At 40.5% G+C, this 26,094-nt stretch overlaps 3 protein-coding genes across 3 annotated transcripts; 1 reads left to right on the top strand and 2 right to left on the bottom strand.

Annotated features, from left to right (window-relative positions):
• Nucleotides 1–214: 214 nt before the first annotated feature.
• On the top strand, nucleotides 215–4,324 carry LOC128719558 (uncharacterized). Its single transcript, XM_053813221.1, has 6 exons — nucleotides 215–511; nucleotides 592–743; nucleotides 836–1,892; nucleotides 1,969–2,120; nucleotides 2,194–2,410; nucleotides 2,489–4,324. Exons 1-6 carry the CDS (start codon nucleotides 215–217, stop codon nucleotides 4,322–4,324), a joined length of 3,711 nt encoding a protein of 1,236 aa, XP_053669196.1.
• Nucleotides 4,325–6,774: 2,450 nt separating this feature from the next.
• LOC128709747 (ubiquitin carboxyl-terminal hydrolase MINDY-3 homolog) lies at nucleotides 6,775–9,909 on the bottom strand. Its single transcript, XM_053804768.1, has 5 exons — nucleotides 9,690–9,909; nucleotides 9,458–9,591; nucleotides 8,778–9,366; nucleotides 7,235–7,532; nucleotides 6,775–7,081 (listed from the first exon to the last, which is right to left on the bottom strand). The coding sequence occupies exons 1-5, from the start codon at nucleotides 9,907–9,909 to the stop codon at nucleotides 6,775–6,777; spliced, it is 1,548 nt and encodes a 515-aa protein (XP_053660743.1).
• A 3,631-nt stretch (nucleotides 9,910–13,540) lies between these two features.
• On the bottom strand, nucleotides 13,541–25,526 carry LOC128711966 (RNA-binding protein squid-like). The gene is made up of 7 exons (XM_053806861.1): nucleotides 25,363–25,526; nucleotides 20,718–20,758; nucleotides 19,869–20,143; nucleotides 19,368–19,632; nucleotides 18,947–19,021; nucleotides 13,930–14,007; nucleotides 13,541–13,620 (listed from the first exon to the last, which is right to left on the bottom strand). The coding sequence occupies exons 1-7, from the start codon at nucleotides 25,524–25,526 to the stop codon at nucleotides 13,541–13,543; spliced, it is 978 nt and encodes a 325-aa protein (XP_053662836.1).
• Between the last annotated feature and the right edge of the window lie 568 nt (nucleotides 25,527–26,094).

Below are 26,094 nucleotides of genomic sequence, written 5' to 3'. Positions count from 1 at the left end.
CGAACGCTCGTTGCCATGCATACGATGGCCTTATAGAAAGCTGTTTGCGAATTATGCAAGCGGTATTCGATTCACATCCGACTGCATTAAACAGTGGACCATATCTGTTAGCAGTTCGTAAATTATTGTAAGAACATATATTATAACTGCTTATAGAAGGTGTAAGGATTTTCAACGCATCTTACTAAACTAGTGATACCAAGGCGACCGAACTATGGTGCACCTCGATCCGTTACGCTTTTGCCGCAAAAAGCGTAAAATTCCGCAGGGTGGCGCAATACTGGACCAAGTAATATCGCAGTCCGCCTCGGCCTCGAACCAATGTCTGCTGTACAAGATGGCCAACTACAAGCGGGGCGGAGATTTAATCGATGCCTTCCAGATTGGTGGTCAGAAAGCGGTGGAGCAGCTGATCCGCGAACAGTTTGGCGTATTCATGTACAACAAGGGTCGCGGTCAAATCATCAACCGGGCTGAATATCTGCGCTGGAAGTATATGGATAACCATGAGGTAAGCGATTCTACACATCGATCGCAAATTCTTGCTGCGGTGCTCGTTTTACGTTCTTTCAAACACTTACTGTGCGGTAGGTTATCATTCCGATAGAGGCGTCCCTTTCGCCCCACGATCCACTCAGTAAGTGGGTCGACCATAAAGCTTGCTGGCAGATGCAGTACCGGGGCCTGTTGGGCGAAAGTTTGCTGCACGTGTTAATTATTTGCGACACGAAAATTCACACCAAGTACGTACTCGCCTCATGGGGGGGTGATTGTTGCAGGTGAAGCAATTCTATATAGCAAACGGATTCATTTTCGCATTTCATTTGGGACACAGACTGGCACGGATACTGCTGCGAGTCTTTCCAGAACAGGCTATCGATGTGATGGAGGGTGAGGAATATCTTGGTGCAAGCGCTCTTCATCTAGCCATAGCGTACAGCAACAATGAGCTGGTGGGAGACCTCATCGACGCAGGTGCGGACGTGTCGCAACGTGCGACGGGAAGATTCTTTCTACCGCGCGACCAGCAAGGTCTACGACCGGTCAAGACCACCGACTACGAAGGTCTTGCATACCTCGGGGAATATCCACTCGCCTGGGCTGCTTGTTGCGCTAACGAGTCGGTTTACAACTTGCTACTAGAGTGTGGCGCCGACCCTAACGCACAGGACAGCTTCGGCAATATGATACTGCATATGGTGGTAGTGTGCGACAAGCTGGACATGTTCGGGTACGCTCTGCGCCATCCAAAACTACCGTGCAAGAACGGCATCGTCAATGCGGCGGGGTTAACACCGCTCACGCTCGCCTGTCGACTCGGTCGAGACGAGGTGTTTCGCGAGATGTTGGAGCTATCGGCGCGTGAATTCTGGCGCTACAGTAACATCACCTGTTCGGGCTACCCGCTGAACGCACTCGATACGCTAATGCCGGACGGCAGCACCAACTGGAACTCGGCACTGTTCATCATCCTGAACGGTACGAAGGAGGAACATCTCAACATGCTTGACGGCGGTATCGTGGAGCGGCTGCTGGACGAAAAATGGAAAACGTTCGCACGCAATCAGTTCATAAAGCGACTGTTGATCCTTGCTATTCACCTGTTTTGTTTGTCCTGCTCGGTGTATCTGCGTCCCGTGCGTGTTTTTTCTGACGACGATGATGACGATGGTGGGGATACGGCGGGCGCAGGTGATCTATCGACCACGCTAAATGATGGCACGGACAGTGACGATGCAGCAGACCCAGACACTGGCGAGGATATCGATTTGACCACCTGGGTTCGGTACGGCTTCGAAGTCGCGACAGTAATGGGTGTGCTGAGCTACGTGGTATTACAGCAGGGCGATGAGATCAAGAACCAGGGTCTATTCTCATTTCTCAAGTCATTGGTAACGTATACCGTCCTATTGGAAGCAAACATTTGCCCTTCAACTAATATTCGATTCTTTTCTTTGTCCTGCACAGGGTCAGGCACCGGCAAAGGCGATTTTTCTCATATCCAACATTCTGATTCTAGCCTGTATTCCACTGCGTATGATGGGCGATACGGAGACAGAGGAAGCCATCTTGTTGTTTGCGGTGCCGGGCAGCTGGTTTTTGCTAATGTTCTTTGCTGGGTAACTTCAAACGTTTCCACAACAGGAAGAGACCGGTAATTGGTAATTTTAATCGTCTTCCTTTTATCTTCAGAGCTATTGGACTGACTGGGCCGTTCGTGACGATGATCTTCTCCATGATCACCGGTGACATGTTTACGTTTGGCATTATCTACATGATCGTACTGTTTGGGTTTTCACAAGCATTTTACTTCCTCTACAAAGGTCATCCAAACGCGGAGGATAGCCCATTCGGTAGTTATTTTGGAACATGGATGGCACTGTTTCAGACCACACTTGGTGATTATGATGTTAGTATCTACACCTCCTAACGTTTGCTCCATGCATGCCGTTGCTTATCAAACTGTGCCTTTCCCTTTCCTCACCAGTACGCTGATCTAAATCTAACCACGTACCCGAACCTGGCAAAGACGGTGTTTGTGATTTTCATGATCTTCGTGCCAATTCTGCTGCTGAACATGTTGATCGCTATGATGGGCAATACCTACGCGTACGTCATCGAGCAGGCTGAGAAGGAGGGCATGAAGCAGTGGGCCAAGATCGTGGTAAATCTCGAGCGTGCGGTAACACAGGACGACGCAAAGCGCTATCTGGAGGAGTACTCTATTGGGCTGGGGCCGTCAGATGACCCACGTTACGAGACACGTGGCGTTATGGTGATCAAGAGCAAAAGCAAAACACGTGCCCGGCAGCGCAAAGGGGCGGTTAGCAACTGGAAAAGTGTGCTGCGCGTCACGCTGAACGAACTGAAGAAGCGTGGTATGACAGGAGAAGAACTTCGGCGCATTATGTGGGGACGATCGTCGATCACATCGCCAGCAAAGATCGCCAAGAAGAAGCGACCGGGCGAGATGGATGATTTGTTGGGCGATCCGTTCGCCATTACCGCCGCCATTGACGTGATGTCGTTCACGCAGGACATCGTGATGGTGAGCACGGATACAGTGTGTCCGCTACTGCCACCCACGACGACGACGACAGCTAGGAAATCTTCCGTTACCGCTGTACCAGGCGCAACCGTTGCTCCTGCTGCTGTCATACCACCAGTGGCGGGGTCCGTGCCACCTCCACCACAGCAACCGCAACGACAGCAAGCGGCGAGACGCCACTCTACGGCAAGTGCACCCGCAACGATTAATCTGGGACCGGAGGCGAAACTGGATTACAAGGATCCATTGCGCGAGCTAGTTATCATTTCCGAATCTGCCTCGGTGGACGAAAACTACGCACAAAATGTTAAAACGCTCGCCATCGATGCCTCGACGTTGGATCACGTGCACGAGATCGACATCAGTGCAATGCCACCTCCCGGGACTCTCTATCGGCGTGATCCAGTGCCTCAGCAGCATCAGACCTCGGCACAGCAGCAACCGGCCGAGCCAGGAACGCAGCAACAGAATCTGGGCCAACTAACGCTCTTTCAGAACCCAAAGGACGTCGTAGACCCGGTGCGCGAACGGGAGTTTCTTAAAACGCTCGAGGCGCTCGAGGATACGGACAGCGAGGCGGGAGAGAAACCGGTGTTGGGCAAAATATCCCTTATCCGGCGTGCGAAATCGGCTGTATCGCGTAGCACCTCGCGTAAACGCAAAACCGACCAGCACCCATTATTTATGATCGCCTGGGAAGATAAAGGTGATCAGCGGGGACCGGTCGATCAGTTTGCAGGTAGGTTAGGGCAGACCGACGGTCTGCTGTACGATCCGACATCGGCAGCACAGGGTACGGCTGGTACCATGGCCCCTGGCGAAGCAGCGGAACAAGATGCCGTCACAGTAGAGGAACTGCATCGGCGCATGGAGCAGTTTCATCAGCGCAGTCGTGGCTCATCTGTGCGCGAACGGGACGCGAACTCGAGCGAAAGCAGTAGCAAACAGCATCATAAGGCGCGGAAACCATCGCATCAGCGAGAACACAGTCACCACGGATTGGGCCGTGGTAAGCATAATAAAATTTCGCCCGACAACTCCAACGAGAGCACTGGTGGAGGCGGTGGCAGTAATGGCAAGCAGGACAAACGCATGAAGTCTGCCCCAATCTTGGGCAGCAGCAGTGGCGTTGCAGGCGGTACCAGCGGGCGCACGACGGCGGGCACCAGGCCCGACGATGGTACCGGTTCGCCGCCAGATCCGCTGGAACCGTGGAGCACCAAAAACATCATGAACATTAACAAGCTACTCGATCAGGATACGACCGAAGAGTAGGGAAGTGTTTCAGTAGTCCAGGTGTTTGCTCAGCAACCGGAAATACAAGAAAGAAAGAAACAAAACATAATTTTAGATTTTGCATGCATTCTCCACCTATTGGCTATCGAACTTCCTTTACCACATACTTACTTGTTACGCAACTTATTATGGAAACGTACTTCTCCTTACTGCACAGTTGCGTTATTCATATAAGGCCATGTCGCTATAGTTGTAAAATGCACGATAGGATAACTAATTCGTTCGGGGATCAAATCTCGACTAGACCGAGACTCTCCTCTCCCCCATTAATTATCCACTTCAAACGGATAAAAAAGTTACACAGATAGTTTTCTTACTTTATGTACACAGCCGCGCCAGCGTCAAACAACGATTTAGAGTTAATTACGGTGAAAAATTAAAAACAAGAAACCTGCATTTGAATATTATTCGCGTCAAAGCCGTGTGTATATTCGATTCAATAAAGATTTTATTCTATTTCGATTGTTTGCAATAAACATGTCCCTCGGCACCGCGTGTGGTGAAGACCGAACCCCTGTTGCTTAAAAAATAATAAGTAATAAAAACCAGTCCGATTTTGTATCATATTTATCATAATGTATTTTCAACAGACTTTAGAACTTGGGTTTAGAGGAGTCACATCGGTTTTTCTCCAAGGCTGTTCATTTTTTTTAACCGTCTCCACAGTCGCGTTGCTGACATTTTGACTAAATGGGAAGAGGATCAGTTTCTACAACTTTCGTCTATGGATTGATCTGGGAAAATGCTGCAGCGCTGGTTAACCTTTCTGGTGAGTATGTGCTTAATGGTCGCAAGGATGCAATGGAACAGATACATTTGCATGGTAAACCAAACCGAAATAATGGCTTTCCCCCATTGTTTGTAATACATCGATTCGTTTGAATACATTTTTACCTATACTGACTCGCGAGTATGCTGCAGAGCAACCATTTTATTCGGTTTCTAAGGTGTGCATTTCGGTTTTGTTTGTTTGCTGTTTTAACCCCATCGAAATTTCTCGCGAAACGCTTGTACGAAAAGCGCAAGGCCACAGGTAAGTATATGTGAGAGATTATTAGAATGATAGAATAGTTCCCGGGGCCTGGATAGAAATGAGAAGAAGGTAAACCAACTCCGCATATCAACTCGTCATTGATGTAGGGAGATAAAATAAATTATTAGCAGCACAGTAGCAAGACTAATAAATACGGTGGAAGTCGCATTGCATGCGGTGGTCTCATTCTAAGCAATTGGCAAAGAAAAATATGACATGACATGAATATGACATATGAGTATGTTATGAGGAAATAGCCGAATCCCTGCGCCGAATGTCGGTGCGATAGTTACGTCGACTTCAAAAACTATTATTTGCACATTGATGCCCGGCAAAGTAATTTTTTCTGCATTCTACATGCGTTCCGGTGTAAAGACTTAATAGACAGATTTTAACAAGTTTCCCGTAAACGTATTCTTGCTATAGTGGGCCAATCCACCTGAGATTCGATCCTTTATCTTCGGCGTACAGTTACGCGTCGAGTTACGCGAATTCGAGGAACGCGAATCTCACAATATTGACAGTTTGTGTAATTTTGTATGTGGAAATATTTGTTCTATTTGTCAAAAAAAAAAAGACTGTATTCATCTCAGTTCAACTTCGGTGTATTCATCGAAACAATGACCCATGAGAGTTCCATCCAGTGAACAAATGGTTAAAAAAAAGACATGCATAAATAAACAGGATAATTAAATTTAGGTAAAGCTTATTCCAACATCAATGTACATCTCGATTGCACCAAAATCTGTACCGTACACGGTGACTACAATTTACAATCATTAAAACAGACATGACCCACCAAAAGTCACGAAAAAGAACATTGAATCTGCGGTATATGCTAATTACATGCCAACAGCAATTACAACAAATAGTTTTTGCATATACCGCAAATTAAAATTTAATGCGACTTCCTAATGCAAACCTATCGGAACCTACTCTCTTTTACAAAAAAAAAAAAAACATTGAACGTATAAAAATACATAAACATATAATTAAAATAGAAAAATATGCCATGTAACAAGAATGTGTACAGATAGAAAACACACGTACAGCCACCCTTCTCTCACGATGGTTTTGGAAGTGTATACAGATTCCATTCAAATAAGTGTGATCCAGCACTATGGTGAACCACATCTAGCTGGTATTAAAAGGCATCAAAGGATAGTCTTCACGGTTACAAATTTTTCCCCGAAATGTGACAAAATAGCATTCTTTGAAATGTACCTAGCAATTTTACGAGAAGTCGGGCTGATCTGTTATCCAATTACTGGTACTGGTGGAAGAGAGCACATAAGAACGGAATAGAAAATGGGGATTCATAAGGAGAGATGGAAATGATTAATACAGGGTAGGGAGTTTGGGATTCGGCATCCGGTGACATATCGAACATATCGGATCAATTAAGAGAGGGTGTTCGGTGGCCGCTCCAGTTCACCTCAATGTTGGGCCATTTGGTTTGCAAACATGTAAGCATCGGATCGGAGGGATTGCACATGCGCACATCACTCTCCAGCAATACCGCCTGACCCCTGCTGTACTTCACCACGTTGCCATAGTTGGAGTTCGGGATACCATTGTAATGTAGCAAATCAAATGTGTCCGGCGTGGATTTTTTCTCGTCCGGGAAAAATTCATTCATGAACGCGTTTAGTAAGATAATACCGAGATTTTCCGGATCTAGTCGACTCCGCATCAACTCCACGCTGCAAGAAGTGTAGAAGGGAGATGGTGGGAAAGGGGGAGAGAGTGGAAGAAGATTAAAGAAATAGACAGTTAGTTATGGCGACGATACAATCAGAAACGGTATAGTGGAAATAAAGAAAAGGGTGATGTCGAATATGAACTGCAGTACTTACTACTCTGGCTCGCTGACCAGTTCCAGTGCACACAAAACGTCCTGCAACACTGGGCTCGGTATAAAGTTGCTTTCGTCTGGATCGAACTGGCGAAAGACGCGGCGGGCTATCTCGCCGGGAGTTTCCGGCGACACAAGCCGTTTCTCGTGACTAAACAACACTGTCAAATGAGTGTCGGAGCCCATCACCCACACGGGGTTCTTTGGATTTTTATAAAAGAAACCAACGGTGCAGTACTGCAGCTGTTCCATTACAGTAATAAAACCGATGTCAGACTGCTGGTTAATGCCTTTCAGCTCTGGAAATAAATCATACCGAAGCAGAAAAAAAAACTTTTTTGTAATATTATTGCATACTTTTTCCAGAAAGTGCCTAAATAAACGAACGTAATTTAGAATTAAAGGGTATGATGATGCTAATGATGAGTTGTCAGAATGCTTGGAGTAATCTTAGTGCACGGTACAGAATCTGCACAGAATGGTTGAATTATAGCACAACGAGTCCATTCCTTCAAGTTTGCTTCTTGGCTGTGAAGCCTACAACGCGTATCGATGCGACAGGAATAGACTGAACAGCAACCTCTCTCATGGTGGGGGTGTGCTTATGGCATGCTCTACCCGTTTCACCTCATCAGCTATCGTCTGCTACCAGTCCTCACTAGAAGCTTTATGGATTCATGTATCGACCGTTTACGCACGCTTTTTCATTGGGGTTGTGTACGTACCACCGTATCTCAGTTCGAACAACGCACACCTGAACGAGTTATCTGCCTGCATAGGTGACGTGCTAATGCAAATTAACTGTAACGATCTACTACTACTATTTGGGGACTTCAACCAATCATCTCTATCCTGGATGCTTGACGCTGTTGATGCTAACACCTGTTCATCTTTACCTCTCTTCCTACATTATAACCCCATTATGAGCGACTCATCGGTAAATGCAACCCGCTGAATCGCTGCTTCGACCTGGTACTATCTAATCTACCTGCTGCTGCTTCCTGTTCTGTTTATCCTGCCACTTCATCGCTTGTGCCTACTGACATACATCATCCGCCTATCGAAGTATCATTTACGGAATCCCACTCTGCCCGGCTCCCCGGCCCATGCGCTTTGTTATATCTAATGTTTTTCGTCTTCACTTTCGTCGTACTGTCTTTTCTCTATTCTTTACTATCCTTTCTCGTGCTGACTGCGTGATTCCAGACTGACACCAGCGTGATTCCGAAATCATCCGTGAAAATAGTTATACGAACATTTACGAACAATGATACATTTACCATTTGTGATTAAAATATTGTTGTATTTAGGCTAAAATATGTCCAGTCATTTAATTGATTTGCCGAGTACAACCGCGATAAGGTGACTGGTCACTGTTTGGAACAGTAATTGTCTTCTAACGAATGTGAATTGTGCATTAGATTAAGCTAACATTAGTAAATGGCACAAACATTACCATAGATATCCAAATTAGATTTAGGATTACCCATTTAAAGCTAAGATTAAACTATCCTTTCCTTTTGACTAATATTGCATTCACTTACTCATTCCTCCAACATCCTGCTCGTTATCCCACACATGGGGTACTGCACGTCCGGTCAGCATCAGGTTAATCAGCGCCTGGCTTCCGCAACCATACGTATCATGTATCAACGACTCGTTCGGATCGGACATCTCGGACAAGATGTGTTCTAGCCCCTTGGTCTGCAGAACAGTGTAGAGCAACAGTAGTACACCGCATTCGTCCGTTAGCACGTGAAAATTTTGCACATAGAACTTGTGAACATCGTCGATGTGTTTATGTTCGCGAAACCGAATCCGTTCATGAAATGCCTCCGACGTCCATATACTCTCTGTCCGTGCTATCGCCGATGGGTGAATTAATGCGGCATCGTGCGTGTCTACGCCAGGACGGTGCGTTTCATTGCTATCGTGCTGTTGCTGGGAATATCCCGAACAACCCGCTTCATCGTCGGTCGACTCGACACACCGGTTGGTTGTTGCTGTAGTTGAAATCGATCCTGCATCGCTTTCGTCCTCTAGCGTCACGATACGATACACTTCCGTTTTGCATTTCATCAGTATCTGGCAGACGGCTTGTATCAGAAGCGTTTTACATTTGTCTGCCGTAAGCTGTGTTTTTTGTAGAATCGACAAACAACTCCTAAGTTAGTGAATTCCATTTACTCACTCATCCTGCTTGATAAACATACTACAAACCTACCTCATTGAAACCATGTTCCGGCGATTCCATGAGCAGTATCTTCAGCAGGTACGCTTGGACCGGGGCTATTACACAACAGGGTCCGCCATCACGCTGCACCAAAGCGGATGGTTCGAAATCACTGAAAGAGAACCCTGAAGGTAAGACGAACAAACCATTATTAAAATTATTTAGGTATTTTACCAGTCCGGCTCTACTGCTTTCCCATCGTTCCCATTGTCATAACACTTACCTTGCAACCATCGTCGAAACACGTCATGCTTTATCTTTTCGCCCCAGAGGAGGGAAAAGAACTTTTTCGACACCGGTTTCCTAGCACTAGCAGCCAATCCATCACCATCTTCGTAACGACCACTAGCTACCGTTGCACCGGATGACCCGGCCTCGGCCTGTTCTATTCCTGTCGTTGCTACGGTCGTGGCGATGCACGCCGGTGCCAGGTTTTCTCCCATCGACTGCAGCTGACGGGTGCGCTGTGGGGTTGCGTTTGGAAGTGCGCCGTACTTGCAATTGAGATAACTTGCTGGCTCACGCACCGAAGTACCGTGATATGGAAGCACTATTGCAACTTCCCTCTCTCACAAGAAGTAAAAAATGCTGGAAAATCACAGACCGTTAGTCACGATGATGGAGGCAGCGTAAATCTGCCACAAGGTACAGCTGCAGCGCAGTACGGTCTAGAAGCACACGGAGCAGGAATGCATCGGGTGCAGCGCTGCAGCTGTATGTTGATCGAAGTGTTGAGGGTTGAAATTGATGTTACTAGAAATGATAAGCTGGGAATTCGAGGTAACACTACACAAAAAACACGTACCAATCGTGCGCACACACCAAACTTAATCACGAACACATACACACGCCTATACACAGAAACATTTTGCACACTAGATTGAGAAACAATTCTCAAGCGAAGCCCGTATAGATTCGAATGTGTGTTAAAGAAGGTGTGTCATAAACGGGTTTTGAGGGAAGCCATTTTGGTCAGAAGTTTGACAGAACTGCCGAACCACGCATGGACCAAGGTTTATTAATTTAGGAGTTGAATATTTAACGTTTTGGCCGATAAAAACCAACAAAAAAAACTTTGAGATTCTTTTAGTGGATACCTGTGAGACATTCCTTACTAAATTATACCAAATGCAACAACCAAATGTGCGTGATGTTCGATATTCAGTTCACCGAAGAGTTTATTCAGTTTGCATTTCATCTTCTTTCATTACACAGCCTGCTCGCACACATCATGAACGATATTTCCGTTCGAAGTAACCGAACACCGCGTGAGCTTTCCCATTGGCATGAAAAATACTGTACTTCCAAAAAACCTACTTCCGTACTCCTTCACTTCCACCTGCAATGCCAATACAACTGTTCTTTCATTTTGAGAAATTGAAATTTGAGAGAATAGACTCTCTGATAACTCTACCTCGTTTATTCATATACCTTGGTATGGGCCCCTTTTCGTAACACCATGGTTTGTGTCTTGGGAAACGAAATTCAGTTCAAAATTACCTTCCGCCTTTGCTTTATTGTAAAACAGCGGTCGTAACGTTTGCCCTACAATTGCCATCGGGTTGATCTGTTTGCTTCCAACGACCTAAATTAAACGTAGAACCGGTTTCCAATACCTCAAATAGAATTACAACTATTATTTTGCTGCGTTTCGAAATAACAAACCTAAAGAAGTTGGATTACGGATCAATGTTACGAAGAAGGAGCTTGCCGAAAGCTCTGACCGTGATAATACTCTGCTATAATCAATTCACGGTGACGATCTTGAAATAGTAGAGTTCTGCTACCTTAACGCAATCGTAGCCACGGGAAACAAACAATCGAAATAACGAAATCCGAAGGTGCACTCTGGCAGGAAATCATACCTACTATGGTCTCTCCAGACACTTACGATCCAGAAGATTCCAACAAACAAAAATGTCCTCTATGGTCATGAGAGAGGAGAATTAGGATGACCCACAAACTAGCAGAGCTGTTTGACGAAGCAGACATCCAACAAACTAGCTGTAATGCTAAAGAGCTAACAGTTTTACCAAAAAACTGTATTGTATCACCACGGGTGGACTAAACAGTCCGTCGATTAACTAAAAAAAAGAAACAATTATAAAAGTTTAATTTTTTAAAGCTTTGTTTCTTTTGTAATTTTATTAGCGCATTTATATAAGTTATCATGCTCAAAAGTAGGACAAAACTTGGATAATTCTATGGACTAGGATACCAGTATATCTTACCAACCTGTTTAGACGTGTGTGTCCGTCGACCTACAGAAGATCGAATAACATAATTGCTGGAGTATTTCTTTCCACACCAATATCCAGCATTCAAGAACGCTACATTACTAATAGCGATATCATAAGATCTGATTGTCCTTTACAGCTCTCTACAGCCATCGTCTGTTATGCAAACAAATTAACCGATATTCAGTTGCCACTATCAGAAATTAATGGACAATTGTGTATGAAACAAACCCAAACCCTTTTTCAAGGCGCCTGAACAGAAATGCCTTCGCACTGTACCATTCATTGGAATGAACATGACGAAACTTACGTGCAGCAATAGCCAAAAAGGTTGTGAAATGTTCGTCCCATAGGTTAACCAACATCGATTTTAATTTAATGGAATTTGATTCCGATTACTTCAACCGGTACAAATAAGAGCAACCGTGCCACATTTAACAATTTTCTAAAAGCAACTACTTTCACGACATAGATGATTATGAAAAAGCAAATGCTAAACGTCCTTTCCGAGACCAGATCGTGCAATGGTCACAAATGGCATACCAAGATAGCAGGGCGCCTACATTTGCCATACAGATAACTCCTTTCGTTACTGTTCGTTAGTATGGAACGCTCAGAATATTAATTTGGACCCGCTTTTATTTATGGACGTTTGTCATTCTCTTTCCGTAATATGTTTTACTGTGCATGTTGATCGCCCCTTCCTGAAAGTGTAATGTGACTATATGTACGGTATGAGAAATGGCTATAAAACCTTTCAATTTAAGGCCAGTAATGAATTCAGCGAATGGTGTAAACCTTAATACGCTCTATATTTATGTCGAGAAATGTGCCTTTAGTATCGTTTCCCCGCTCCAGTGTCAATTATATTCGATTACTTTCGTACACGGATCTGTAGATCTATTCATAGCCCAAACCCTATTCGTACATCATTACAATCGACGCGCCAGAATACAACGCAGGTTAATATGCGTGTACTGTTTTCTAGGCTAAGTCAATTCCTTAGTGTATAGTGAAACAATACGTGTTACCCTAAAAATAAACGTACAAGTGTGATCTTCACATTGACATTACCTTTTGACTATAAAAACGGTGTTTGTCTAGCTTTTTGGGAGCGTTTAGTTTAGCTTTAATTAACATGAAACTGAGAACCTAGTCTTAAGTATTTATTTAGACCATCATGTTATGTTGGTCCGATGAGTTTTACTACAAATTAAAAAAAAAAGCAAATTACCAACCTCTATGTAGTAAAATCGAACTGTAGAAGAAATACATGTATTTGATGGAAATAGTGATGAGGAAAATGACTCCAGATGTGGAACCGGTTCCGACCGGCTTCAACAAATTTTGGAGCCAACTACGGAGCCGACTTCGAACCCACAGGCGCTGAACCTACGGGCTGTAGTAATCGGAGCCGTTGGTACGCTGCGGAGCGCACATCACTAATGTGTAATGTATGTAACTGTATATCAGGATGCTGTTTTTGTCTCGTTGGCTCTGCCCTATCTATATTTCTATTCATGGAAATTGAATTCAATGTACATCTCACCAACATAGTGATGATTCGCTCGAACCTTATAAATATGTTTTTTTTTTCATCCTTTGATGCTCATCATGCGCTTGTCTCTCCCGCAGACGAAAATAGTCGTGTTGTAAAACTAAACCGTAATGGATTTGATGGGAGTGGAAGGGGAGTAGTGGACGTAAATACGCGCAATAGTTACAGTGTGGTATGTGCATGTGTTAGTTTTCTCCTCCTTCTGGCTTTGTACGTTAAACACGATGCACGATCGATCTGCAACCTTCGTCGTGTCTACTAAGGTATGAAATGATCTGTTCAGTAGGGGGCATGACGTTGTTGACGACCTCCGCCGCCATTGCCTCGCTGCTTTCCACCACCATAGGTACCAGCGCCACCTTCAAAAAGATAAACGAAAGAATTATTTATACCATTTGCAGCTAAAGTATAAAAAAGAAAATGGAACATATTCTGTAGTTAAAGCTCTGAATAAAAATGTGAAATTTTTAATGCATAATGGCTAACATGAAAAATCTTAACCGCATAACCAAAAGGAACGCAACGATATCTTGTCGATTTCGTTTACGTAACTCAACATTTATAACTGGACTCTCTATTTCTACTAACTAATGAATAATTGAATTCAACAATAAATAGGCAGTAAAGGATAAATAAATGATTCACAACCATTAAGCCTAAAAATCTACCTTTGCCCCCGCCTCGAGGACCTCCCGGACGGCCTCCATTTATGTAACCACCATCGTATCCTCCATAACCATAGTCATCTAGAAAATGGAAATATATTATAAAACAAAAAGTTCAATAAGAATATTTGAATTTGATTGTGTAACCATAGTACACTGTGTCTCATATACGGAACGCATCTCAATTCCTTTAATATGCTACTGCTTCTCACGACAGGTTTATGCAATACTTAATGATTGTCAACCGCATCACTGCCAGACGGAAGCACAGAAACAAGCAGAAATTTGATCTTTACATCGTACAAGCTAATAATTTACAGACACATACAAATTAAGGTACAGCACAATACAATGCCCCTAAGAAAAGGTGACTCAAGGACTCTTTAGCACAATTCTAACGGAACTGCAGCAGAAAGAGTTCGTTGTACATATTGTAATGGCAGTAGGTGATGCGCTTATTCGATGCGATGTATGTGCGGGCATAAACAATTGAGACTTAGTGTATATGGTGATGGCAGGAGACTACCACTGATAGACGATTTCCGACCGACGGCTGAGATCTTTGGGCATTATTTTTTCGGATGTGGATGGAAATCACGATACACAGACCGAGAGGCACGTATTGAAAGGATGATAAGATGGAAAGGAGAAGGTAAGAGCGATCGGAGAGCATTCGAAAAGCGTCATAAATTTCCTCTTTTCAATACCACCCATATGAACCGAAGCGTAAATTAAACTAACCAACAAAAAAAACTTTTGCGTGTGCAAATTGTAAAAACTGTAAAAAAGCACGAGATAGAGTGCCGAAAACGTAATAATTCTACTGGAGACGCAAACAAGTAATATAGCTAACACACGCATTAGGAAACACACAGGCAAGCAACAACTACCAAGAAATCTGATCTGTGACAAACTACCTGTGGAGTGGTAAAATTAATACAAAACTTTAGTCTTACATATTAGATGCGCTTCCTTTGAGTCCCTGCTTTAACTTTAATCCTACGTTAACATTATCAAAATTCCTTTAAAGGGTAGGAATTTCTTCAGTTTAAGTTATAGTACTATTCAGAATGCCTTTTTACTCGAATATACACGTTATCCCGTAGGTAAGCAAAAACTCTTCTAAAAGTTAACTTATGAAAAGTTTGAAATTATGATTTCAGTCACCATCAATCTCCGCGCGTCCTGTCGTACCTTTCTCTCCTTCTCATAATCACCCTTTCCCTTTCTGTCTGTCTCTCACTTTCCAGAAACAAATGAACGAAGGGCGAACAAATAAAAATCGGGGTCATAGAGGGGGTGTAACGTTTTGTCATAATTTCCATAACTTATTTTATTTAGTATTAATTTGTTTTCCATTCATGTGTGTTCTTATTCTGTATATACAGTATACGGGTACACGCGTAACTTGACTTTTGGTTTTAAATAGTATTTAATGTGCAATGAAATAGGAGGGGCGCAAAAAACAGAATAAAAGCTCCGGGGCGTAATACTTCTAACATAAAAAGAACAAAAATATCGTTAAAACCACATTAGGGGTTTTAAACCACATTAATGGTTTAAAAGGATTAAAAAGGACAAAATAAATTGAAATTTTCAGCAGTTTGCACGCACTAAATGTTGACCTCTTGTTACTCATACATAGTATCAACTTGAATTATGTGAAAAAACTAATCTAGTGCCATCAACACACTTTTTCCTGCTGTATCACCAATCCATATTCCTACTGTAAAATTGCATTATTGGAAGCTACTTAGAGCGCTAGTAGGTTCACGTATTTCACAACACAATATTATGGGGTATCCCCTGTATTACGAAGAAGTCCAACGTCCAATTGACGAAGATATTGAAAATGTCCTTTGCAAATTTTTAACATAATTTAGAGGATGTATATACCATTATGCATTCAGAATTCCGAAGCTCTTACCTCTTAACAATAACTGTATAGCAATAAACTCTATACTTTATTTATTAGTTGTAGTTACATCACCATGACAAAATAAAAAAGCCCTTACCACATTTGTTTAGTTACAGTATACGTACGGCGTATACGTTGTTAATGGTAATAGGGAAATGTTCAGATACAAAACAGAGTGTTCATGGCCGCTCCAGGCTCGCAACGCCACATATACGAGCACGATCCAAATCCCTGTTAGTCTTGTACCATAAAAGACAAATTAGTTGTCAACATAAAACATTCTATACGATGCTCGTAAACTACACAACATAGAAAACAAACACGATAACAAATTCGAAAATTTTTCTTTCGATATTGCACCAACAAAACATGCTGCCCATAATGTTATTTGAGTAAATAAAAAAGCCGTTCCAAATGTGTGATAGTTAATGGAAATATGATTGAAATTCCACAACTAACCGTTATTCTTGATCATTTGCCTTTTCGCAGGGCATTTCTTGTGTAGAACAAATCTTGTGTAAATTGCGCATTTGATCTAACAATTTTCATCCAAATGAATATTATCGTTTACCCCAATTAGCTACCTTCCATTTATGTATCCCCTAATTGAGTATCAGGATAATGTTTTGGTGCGAGATATAGATGGATTGTTAAGGCTCCAAAGCCCGGAGAAAAACATAACAACGTTGCATAACAGTGGGTCGACATCGGCTACAAGATTGTGCATAGACTTAAGTCTATTTCAATGTTGACACCTGACGATTTTCAGCACAAAAGTAACCGATTAACGCCCCAGTTGCTCAAGATCACACTTGGCACATTCGCATGATCGGCATTAACTTTTATCTTTGTTAACATCCGATACTGTATGATCGCGTCTGCTGCTACGGTCCGTTCTTCCCTTGCATAGACAAAGTTCAATGCATCAGGCATAACAACGTTCGACACTCAAATCTCATCTCCCCACAAAGATAGGCACCAGGACGCAAAAAGGCTAAATATATAGTAAGGCAAGAATAACTTTATGGTAACACACATTCAACGCCCCCTTCCAGATGGAAATGCGCAATGCGATCCTAAGCTCTGAAATAATCTATTATCACAATGATTATCAGTCGCATCCATTTCTAAAATTATTTTAGATCTAATCAACCGTCAGGTGGACGCACCTTTGCTCTCTAATGTAGATTTTGCGCACGATTTGGCTTCTGTCAGGCTCCTGGAGAAAAGTGTATGTTTGCAGCACTTGCTAATACACCAAACATATCTCATTCGTATTGCACTCTACGATTGATCATAATAGAAAAGTAAAATACTATTTAAAAACCAAAATATGCTTCAGTTACGCCATTTGCATTCGGTCACAGAGATGATTGTGCAAGCTTCTATTGTTACGAAGGGAGGGTTTTTTGTTTAATATTGAAGATTTTATATAATCAGACGTGCAAGGAAATGTCCCTTCATGTTTCTAAATTTTGTGCAAATTAAACACTGAATGTGTACGTTTTTAAAAAGAAGCCAAACGAAAATATAAGCGAAACCAAACACATAAGCAGCACTTACTAATATCCTTCTACTTAATTGTTCGCCATAGCCTAAGGATATTCAACTGCACTTCTGTTCATCGTACCAAAGAGCTTACTATTCCTTTGTAGTAGCACATCTTTTCCATTTCATACGCCTGCTACGCCTCTCTACATTCTACCTTATCTTCACCTCGTTTACCTTCCATATCATACGTGTAACGCTATTGCTAACGTACTCTACATCTGTCTCTTCCTTTAGATCTCTCATAACTTTCACATTCTGTTTGTAACTAGTGTATAAATAATACCACTTAGTTTCATATTGCCAACACTACATCCGATAAAGCACGGAAATAATAACTAAAACATTTCACTCTGTATGGATCCTTTTTTTTTGTTTTGTAAAGACACTACACAACAAAATATTCGTAGCATATAGTGGTATTGAAAGAGGAGAACTGTAATAAACGCTAAATACAACAACCGCCCAGAAACATTCATCAAGTACCTGCAATTTTACTGGTTCATCAGTGGCTCTAAAACTACGAGCGTCTAGGCTCGTTTTTCTAATCCAAATTGACTTAGATTATTTCACGTTGCCATTAGAAGCCTGACTCCAACTGGTATCTCCAACGAATTAGCCGGAAAGCTGTATTCTCGATTATCATAAGTTAAGGTGATGTTTGGGGTAGCTCGGGGGTGTATTGATAACGGTGCCGGTCTTCACACGGCAGGTCTTCACTGCTGGTCCAAAAACCCATCCGGACCAATCTCCCGTACGCAGGACTGACTATCCAGCTGCGTGTAAACAAAATCAAAGAAAGCCAAAAATGGCAGGCCTAGACCTGTTGAGGTTGTTGTGTCGCTGAAGAAGAAGGTGATGTTTGCCTCAAGGTGTAACTTGGTGAAAAAATAAGCATACGATTAGCTCACCATTGGTGCATAGCAGAAACGTTTTATAAAAAGACACTTGAAAAAGGGCAACCCCATACAAACTTTTTAAATAAACCTCCATTACAAAGATCAAACATGAAAACTGAACAAAATCACGATTTATGGAAGGTACATTTTGAAACACCAAAATTTAAAAAAAAATTGTCAGGTGATTATTGGATATGCGCTAGATAAAACATACTTGCTAGACTCCACACTTAAAAAAAACACTATGAGAGATTTGTTCAACGTTGAATCCAGGAAATCAAAAATAAGGTCAAATAAGCAGCCCAGCGGTTTCTGATTTAGAAACGATCATAAATTCGTCACCCATTCTTGATGACTTTGGATTTAGCATAGAAGGGCTTGATTTGGAAATAAATTTTGTCCCAGCTGGTAAAATAAAACTTGAATAAAACAATATTTTCAGGACATATATCAACACGAATAAACATGTAAAAATCGAGGTTATGTAGCATCATTTCCATCCGTGCCCATAATTTTGGCTAAACTACACACTAGTGATGTTTGTTCGGCAAGCGGTTGTTGAATTTACCACGACCGTAATAGCCGCCGGACAAATCGTAACCACCGTTATTGTAGCCTCCATACCATCTGGTTAAGTAATCGTAACCATAATCACCGTAACCACCGCCGTATCCTTGTCCATATCCGTAGCCGCCGTATCCTTGTCCGCCCCAACCTTGTCCATATCCGCCTGATGTATTTGTAAAAGCGAGAAAAAAAGCGTGTAATAAAATGAGTCATCAATATATATTACCAGGTTGTATGTAACGACACATATAGCTACTTTTTTTCTTTTTTCCATTCGTAGAATAGCCATTGAAGATAAGATATTTGTGTAAAAGTACTCTGTATCACATGAACTAATATTCTGATAGCGCTTTTGAACAATCAGTTGTTTTGGATTTGGATAATCAAAATTCTTCATAAGCAGAACTGTAAAAATTTTCATCATATTCAAACATAGCGCCTCGAACGAAAGGTTAACCGTTACTGCATCTGATATCAGACGCCAAATAGTTTAACATATATTAACTCACCTTTTGGTCCACCGGGACCACCACGACCACCACGCATGCCGCGTGGTGGCGGACCACGCATACCACCGCGACCGCCCATCGGACCCATTGGTCCCATGTTGTCCGGCTTAGGAGTTGCCTTCTTCACGTCGACCTCCTTGCCGGAAATGGTTTGCTTAGGGGTTTTCAGTAGCTCATTCACCACCTGCTCAGAGTCGAACGTAATGAAGCAGAATCCTTTACGCTGGTTTTTCTGCTTATCGAATGGCATTTCTACCTCCACGATCTAAAACAGAATATAAAAGATACAATGCTTCATCAATACTGCATATTTCGTTATTTCCTCGCCACTCATCACGGGCATAATAAAAAAAAGTGCACAACTTTTGAACGATCAGTTAAGTGATTTAAAATTTCTTCATGAACTATCAGTAGCAGAACTGGTTAAAATCAAATCATCATGTTCAAAACTTCCCACGAACACCGTAGCAAAGGTAGGCGGTTCTTGCCCACCAAACTTACATTTCCAAACTGTCCGAAGAATGTTTTTATCTCCTCATCGCTGATTTCCGAGGTCAAACCACCCACGAAGATTTTGCCGTAACGTGCCTTAGCCTTCTTGGGATCAACCTTCTTGTTGTTGATAACGTGATCACCGGCCGACACGACTTTATCAATCGAATCAGCGGATTTGTACACGATAAATGCGAAACCCCGCGAACGTCCAGTGTTCGGATCTGTCTTCACATTGATGCTCTCGATATCACCGTACTGGCTAAAGTGTTCCTTAAGTTCCTCTGCACAGATTAAGGCATGTGTGTGTCCGCACGTATGTGGAAAGTAGTGTAGGAAGAAAAGAAAACGACAATTGTAAAAAAAATAATTCCTAACCCTAGTTACACGTTCGAGTGTTAAGTGTATTATTATTTGTTTTACAGTATCAATAAATTAAAAGGACATATGCACGAAGTAGGAAAGGTTTCATATGGAAAAAGGAACATATTTTTCCTAGTGTGAATGATGCAAAGCTACTGAATCAAAAAGAAAACAACGTATTTGTGAATAGAGTGTAGAGAATTGATGATTATAAAACGAGGAAAAAAGCAAAAATAAAACAGGGAAAGCAGGAATTGGGAGTGCACGAGGAGAGCTGAGGATGGAAGAGAAGGACCCGTTCCAGATTGAAACAATATGGTTTAGAAATAAAAAAAAAAATAATACGGAAATAAGTGGATCAAACGTAACGGGATTTTGATATACGATATATCGATTTAATATAAAGAGACTTTGAATGTACTATTAATTAAGAGGAATATATACGTTGTATTAGTTAAGAAAATATTGAATTTAAAAAAGAAAAATGTATATTACTGTCTGATGTTTCCCAACTTAGTCCACCAACGAATAATTTTCTGGAAAAGTGGATGAAAATTTACGAATTAGAATATTTAATGTTTAATAATTTAATAATAAAAATAGAAAGCTTGCTTAAAGTTAGTAAAATTTCAGCATAAGAATGAGTAACTCTTGACGTTAAACGCTAAATAGTAACAACAACTTTAAAGTGACAATATATAAATACGTTATAAAAAATATTTTTGATTGGTAAATAGCAGTTTATTAAATCTTCCCACAAGTTTCACAATAAGATTAAGTTAAAAATACACTGTTTTTTTTCAACTACTTTAAATATGGCAGGTATCACCATGTATAAAGTTTGTGTGCGTGCTACATATTTGTCACTTAAGTGAAATCTATATGGCGCCAAAGCTCAATGCTTCTTTTCAACAAAAGCAACATAACATTGACCACTATACATTGATATGTCATTTCTTTTTAACTAACCAAATCATTATGTGACTTTAAAAAGCAATGCACACAATAGTTATCGTTTCAACTGTTCTTCAGTAGCATGACATTCGGTAGCATGGCAAATTAAAATGCCGGTAGGAAAAAATATTGAAAACCAACTTTAAGCTATAAGTGGACGCAAAGGATCTTTAAAACGTTAATCGCTTATTGTAACAAACGACTTAAGACTGCTTATCGTCAGAAATGAAGATAGTAACTTGCAGTGTAGATTTTGTAGCACACGCATCACATTATACATCAGTCTCACAGCCAAATTACGTAGCTTGCAAAAAAAACAGTATACATAGAGCTTTCTTAATATTAAAATGTTCGACAACAGACAGATGAGAAAAAGAAATATGTACGAGCAAAGTTTACTTTCCGGTTCAATATGTTCATTTATTTTAAGCTTTACTTATTCATTCGTATATATCTATATAAAACTTTTCCGCAACTTTAATTATAAACGCATCAGAATTGCAAACGCACAGGATGAAAGATATCTTTATCTTCTAGATGCTGCTGGTAGTACTGGGGGTATCCAATCTCATTGATCGTAAATTCAAACACGATGGACTGCCAAAATCGAAATAAATTTGCTTTACATATTATACAAAGCTCTACAGTTAAGTAGCGAGCACATGAGTGTATCATGATTGCAAGAACGTTGATTTTTTCTGGAACAATTTTATTGATCTTATTAAAGAAATTTAATTGTACATTGTGGACGGAAGTAGAGATAAAAATAATGCGCAATTTTTTTCTGTAATATGTAAACTGAAACATGAAACATGAAATAAAAAACAAAAATCGGATAGGCGTGCATGTTTTATGAATACACATACGCACGCACACGGGCTTTATCTGGTTTTGTGGTGAGTGAGGATGATGCATTCAGCAGATAGGGTGATAAAACCGATTTGAATATTTGGATATTCTCGGGAAAAATTTGTTAAGGAAAATACTATCCATGTGATGTGGCGCGGCATCCGATATTAACATCCCACAGTGAGTTTTATGTGTTAAAATTGTAGAAATTTTACATTAAAATCTTTGTATCAGATGAATAACATAGTCAAACAGGTGTTATGTTAATTCTGAACTGATAGAGACAAATAAAAAATCAAGAAAATCTACATTGATGTATATGATTCTACAGAGCATTAACGCAATAAGATCAACAGAAGCTCTTGGCTCTGTTTTTCGAATTCAAATTTAAACTCAAAGAATTAGACGACTTTACTAAGATGCCAGCCTATATTATCAATTTTCATACTGAATACATCAGTTTCTGTTAACGACAGTAGCATGAAACTTTAGCCTCATATATTCAAGATATTAATATCAAGATATTAAATCATTAAAGAGCTTGTAAATAAATATTGTAAATATGTACTCAAACATCACATCGCAACTTCTAACCTTTTCTCTAGTATACCACAAACATATGAAGTATTTTGCTTCCTATTTCTTCATTCATATGCATCTCTTGTGTTCGAATGAATGTATGTATATTTGTGTGCGCACGCGTGCATCAATAAAGAGCAATGGGGATGATAGGGACGAAAGGAAACAGGATATGTAGAGTTGTTTTAATAGAGTGTTATGACGAAAATAATACACGTAAATTCCTAGATGTGACATTCGAAATTTTATGAGGGTTTGGTTTTATTTCATTTACTCTTGAATAAGGAAGGAATATATTACTATAGGGATGTATTACTATAATAAAGGTGCCATATTATCATTGAAATTGAATTTTTATAGTATTTTAGTTTTTGTTTTCGGAACGTTGAACTCGATTTCAAGGTTTATGGTTATTTTTGTTGTCTTATGTCATTTATGTTAGCATAAATACCATCTTCTCACGTGCACATCCTGGTGCAGAATCCCCAACATTCTTCATCTCTCTCCAATGTCCTCGGAGTTCAGGCTTTTTGCATTTTCTCAACACCTGTCGGAGAGGAACAATATTAGTCGTTCGCTCTAAACAGGAAACATAATTTTGAGTCATTATTTTGTATTGTTCTTCGTTTTCATATATATATTTATATATATGAATATATTATATATTAAATACTTTTGGTACTTCGTAACAATAGAACTATGATGACGGTATTGACAACAATCAAACACGTAATGAGGATTTATGCACATAGGAAACATTCCAATTCATATTTTCATGCACTTTGCTTTTGTATAACAAGACGTATTTTCCAGGAAATCTTAGAAGGTTTGATTTGATAAGTTCGCTATAATTACATTCAACACGGGAACGACGATTTCACATTTAAGAGCAACAAATAAAGTATTTTCTCTCTTTAAATTACTCTTCCCTCTTCTGAAATTTTTCGCGTAATTAAATGCAAACACCTTTTACGTTTTTTAACACTGTAAACAAATTTTCATCTGGAACCCAGAACCATCACTAATTGCTCTCGCACGGAAACACAATTTACGTAAAGACTAAAAACAAATCCGTATCCGAAGGGATAGCATCAAATTTGACTCTGTAATCATGACGGACATTTACTATAACGAACCACGCGAATCAGCAAACTCAAAATAATACTGGACATACAATCGTTGATCAATGAACAATAACAGCGAAATGCTACTAAAAAAAACTCTTGTGCGATGTACGACTCGAAATATGTCGATTGTATATAATAGCTAACATATGCATATCCCTCGACCAACTTAGGGCAAGCCTATGAGGAACGAGTCATAAGGAAGGAATTGAAAAACCTTTAACAACATCGTATTTGCATGTGATCATGTTCATTTATAGTTATGATAAAACTAACTTTGGGATTATAAATGAATTTCAGTTCTATTCATATTCAAATTATTGATTTTTTTACAAAAAAAAATACCCAAGACTCGTACAATTTACTACACCCGAGACAAATGATAATTTTGAGCTAAATACGCCATAAATGCGGGTTGATCATTTCAAATGAATACGAAGTGACGTTTAGCCGGAACCAGTGAGAAGCTAATCGAAAATGCTCTCAAGCTCTCATTTCTGTCTCGTCCGTAGAGCGTGTCTTCACTAGGCTTGTACTTTTGTCTATTTTTCTTCTGTATCTCCATTAACACCATAAGTAGCAAACGTGTGAAGCAAATTTTATCGATTGGTATACAATTCCTCAAACACAATCCCTTGTAATGTACGCGTTTGAGTCACAATATGCTGAATTATTAACAAATTCACAATATCAAAAAAAATCCTGGCTAGAATGAGCATAACACATCATGAAATAGAATATAAATCGCATCAAGAAATATGTTTTAAACAGTTGACAAGTAGCATTTCAGTTATTGAGCATAAAGAAAGGAATTAATGTGTACAACATTATAAAAATATTAACGCAAGAACTAAACCAATCTGCACCATTAATGTATAATTATATTTCGATTGCAATAATTTAGTGAAAAATCTCACTCCAACCCATAAGGTCATACGTCATACAGAACGGTTATACGAAAATAATATGAACTAAGATAAAAAATATAATTCATTCACTCATCATATTATAGAAAGGTTGTAATATGTAGTATTTAAACGCAATGAACGAACAGTTAAACGTTCGTAACGCGAACGAAATTCTATTACCACCACACCACGTTTTCTCTCTCACCTGTTCAGCCGACACCGAAAATCTCTTTCAAATTTATTAAAAAAATAAAGAAAAGAAAACGAAAACTAAGAGAAAATTGCTACCCGCCATTTTGAAAGAGAACAAAGGCTATGATGCTACCCCTAGGAAGAAACTGGAATAAAATTCGCTGATTTTATTTTTGTTATATCGAGCATAACTTATTACGAACTAAACCGGAACCACTGCTTGAGACGCGCGATATTCATTGGCAATTAAGTGGAATGCAAAAATAGACACTTTTTATAATAAATAAAAATTATCACAAATCAGCACTTGTTCGCGAAAACACGTTTATAAAGTGTACATTAACTGTTACGTTGGGAAAATAACAAAGATAGTACAATGAAACTCGTTGATTTTAGTAGAATAGTGAGGTTAAGATTTTCTCAGCGCGGCAGATAGAGCAACCACGCGTACGTGCGTTTTTCTTTCATCGCGAAGAGGAATCTACTGCCCAAAACCAGTCTAAGCTGTAATTTCAACCGGGCAAATCTACGTACCTGTCATCATCGCGCACGGCGTGATTTTCAGAGTTGCCATTCGCGTTTGTTGCTTCGGCATTACCATTTCCAGCTTGATCCGCCGTAAGTTGAGGCTGATTGTTACTGTTGTCTTGATTATTCTCTTGGCCCGTTCCATTCACATCTTCCGGAGCGTCTGCCATTTCGATTAAGAGGTTATGGGAGCGTCACGAAAGCTTTACAAAATATGGGGCCGAAAATTGCTACCACACTGTCTTGGGAACAGTGAAATAACGCACGACTGCAACACTTATTTTAGAACTGATAGAGACAAAGCACAACTCAAGTATTGCTATAGGGCTTCACAATTTTTTTTTACTTATTCTTGATTCCACACGGCACAAACGAGTTTAACGCACCGTCTCCACCGGCGGTTCAGAGAGAAAGAACGGTTCTATGAAGATTTATACCTTCAATGACCAAGCCGCATTCAAGTTCACGCACACATTGCCAAACCGACAGATGCGTTGCCAACTGCGCGGTATGAAACTTCCGCCAAAGCCAGAAAGTTTCTATGTGAGTTTTTCAAACAAACCAGCAAACTATCTACCTATCATCTCGAAGGAGGAAAATTATAGATGAAAGTTATAGTTTGCAACGCGCCCTATATTGTCTAAATCGGTAAAATCAATGAAGAAAATCCATCAACATTTAGTGAGTAACCCATAATTTTGGACAGATTACAAACAAACCAGTGAGACGATTCTTAAA

Source organism: Anopheles marshallii, chromosome X (assembly GCF_943734725.1).
Source record: "Anopheles marshallii chromosome X, idAnoMarsDA_429_01, whole genome shotgun sequence".
In the NCBI taxonomy this organism is placed as follows: domain Eukaryota; kingdom Metazoa; phylum Arthropoda; class Insecta; order Diptera; family Culicidae; genus Anopheles; species Anopheles marshallii.
Note: the sequence above shows the minus strand (reverse complement) of the source record. Positions and strands in the feature narration are given on the sequence as shown.

Bases quoted from the DNA above. Each gene is read 5' to 3' on its own strand.
- LOC128709747 (XM_053804768.1), bottom strand. From the start codon at position 9,909: ATGGGAGAAAACCTGGCACCGGCGTGCATCGCCACGACCGTAGCAACG. The intron at 9,367-9,457 runs GTAGGTTTGTAG...CAAAAAACACAG, and splicing joins CGGAACATGGTTTCAATGAG to CTTACGGCAGACAAATGTAA. The intron at 7,082-7,234 runs GTAAGTACTGCA...CACTTCTTGCAG, and splicing joins CTGGTCAGCGAGCCAGAGTA to CGTGGAGTTGATGCGGAGTC.
- LOC128711966 (XM_053806861.1), bottom strand. From the start codon at position 25,526: ATGGCAGACGCTCCGGAAGATGTGAATGGAACGGGCCAAGAGAATAAT. The intron at 20,144-20,717 runs GTAATATACATT...TAATCTGTGCAG, and splicing joins AAGTTGGGAAACATCAGACA to AGGAACTTAAGGAACACTTT. The intron at 19,633-19,868 runs GTAAGTTTGGTG...ATTCTGTTTTAG, and splicing joins TCTTCGGACAGTTTGGAAAT to ATCGTGGAGGTAGAAATGCC.
- LOC128719558 (XM_053813221.1), top strand. From the start codon at position 215: ATGGTGCACCTCGATCCGTTACGCTTTTGCCGCAAAAAGCGTAAAATT. The intron at 512-591 runs GTAAGCGATTCT...ACTGTGCGGTAG, and splicing joins AGTATATGGATAACCATGAG to GTTATCATTCCGATAGAGGC. The intron at 744-835 runs GTACGTACTCGC...TTTGGGACACAG, and splicing joins GACACGAAAATTCACACCAA to ACTGGCACGGATACTGCTGC.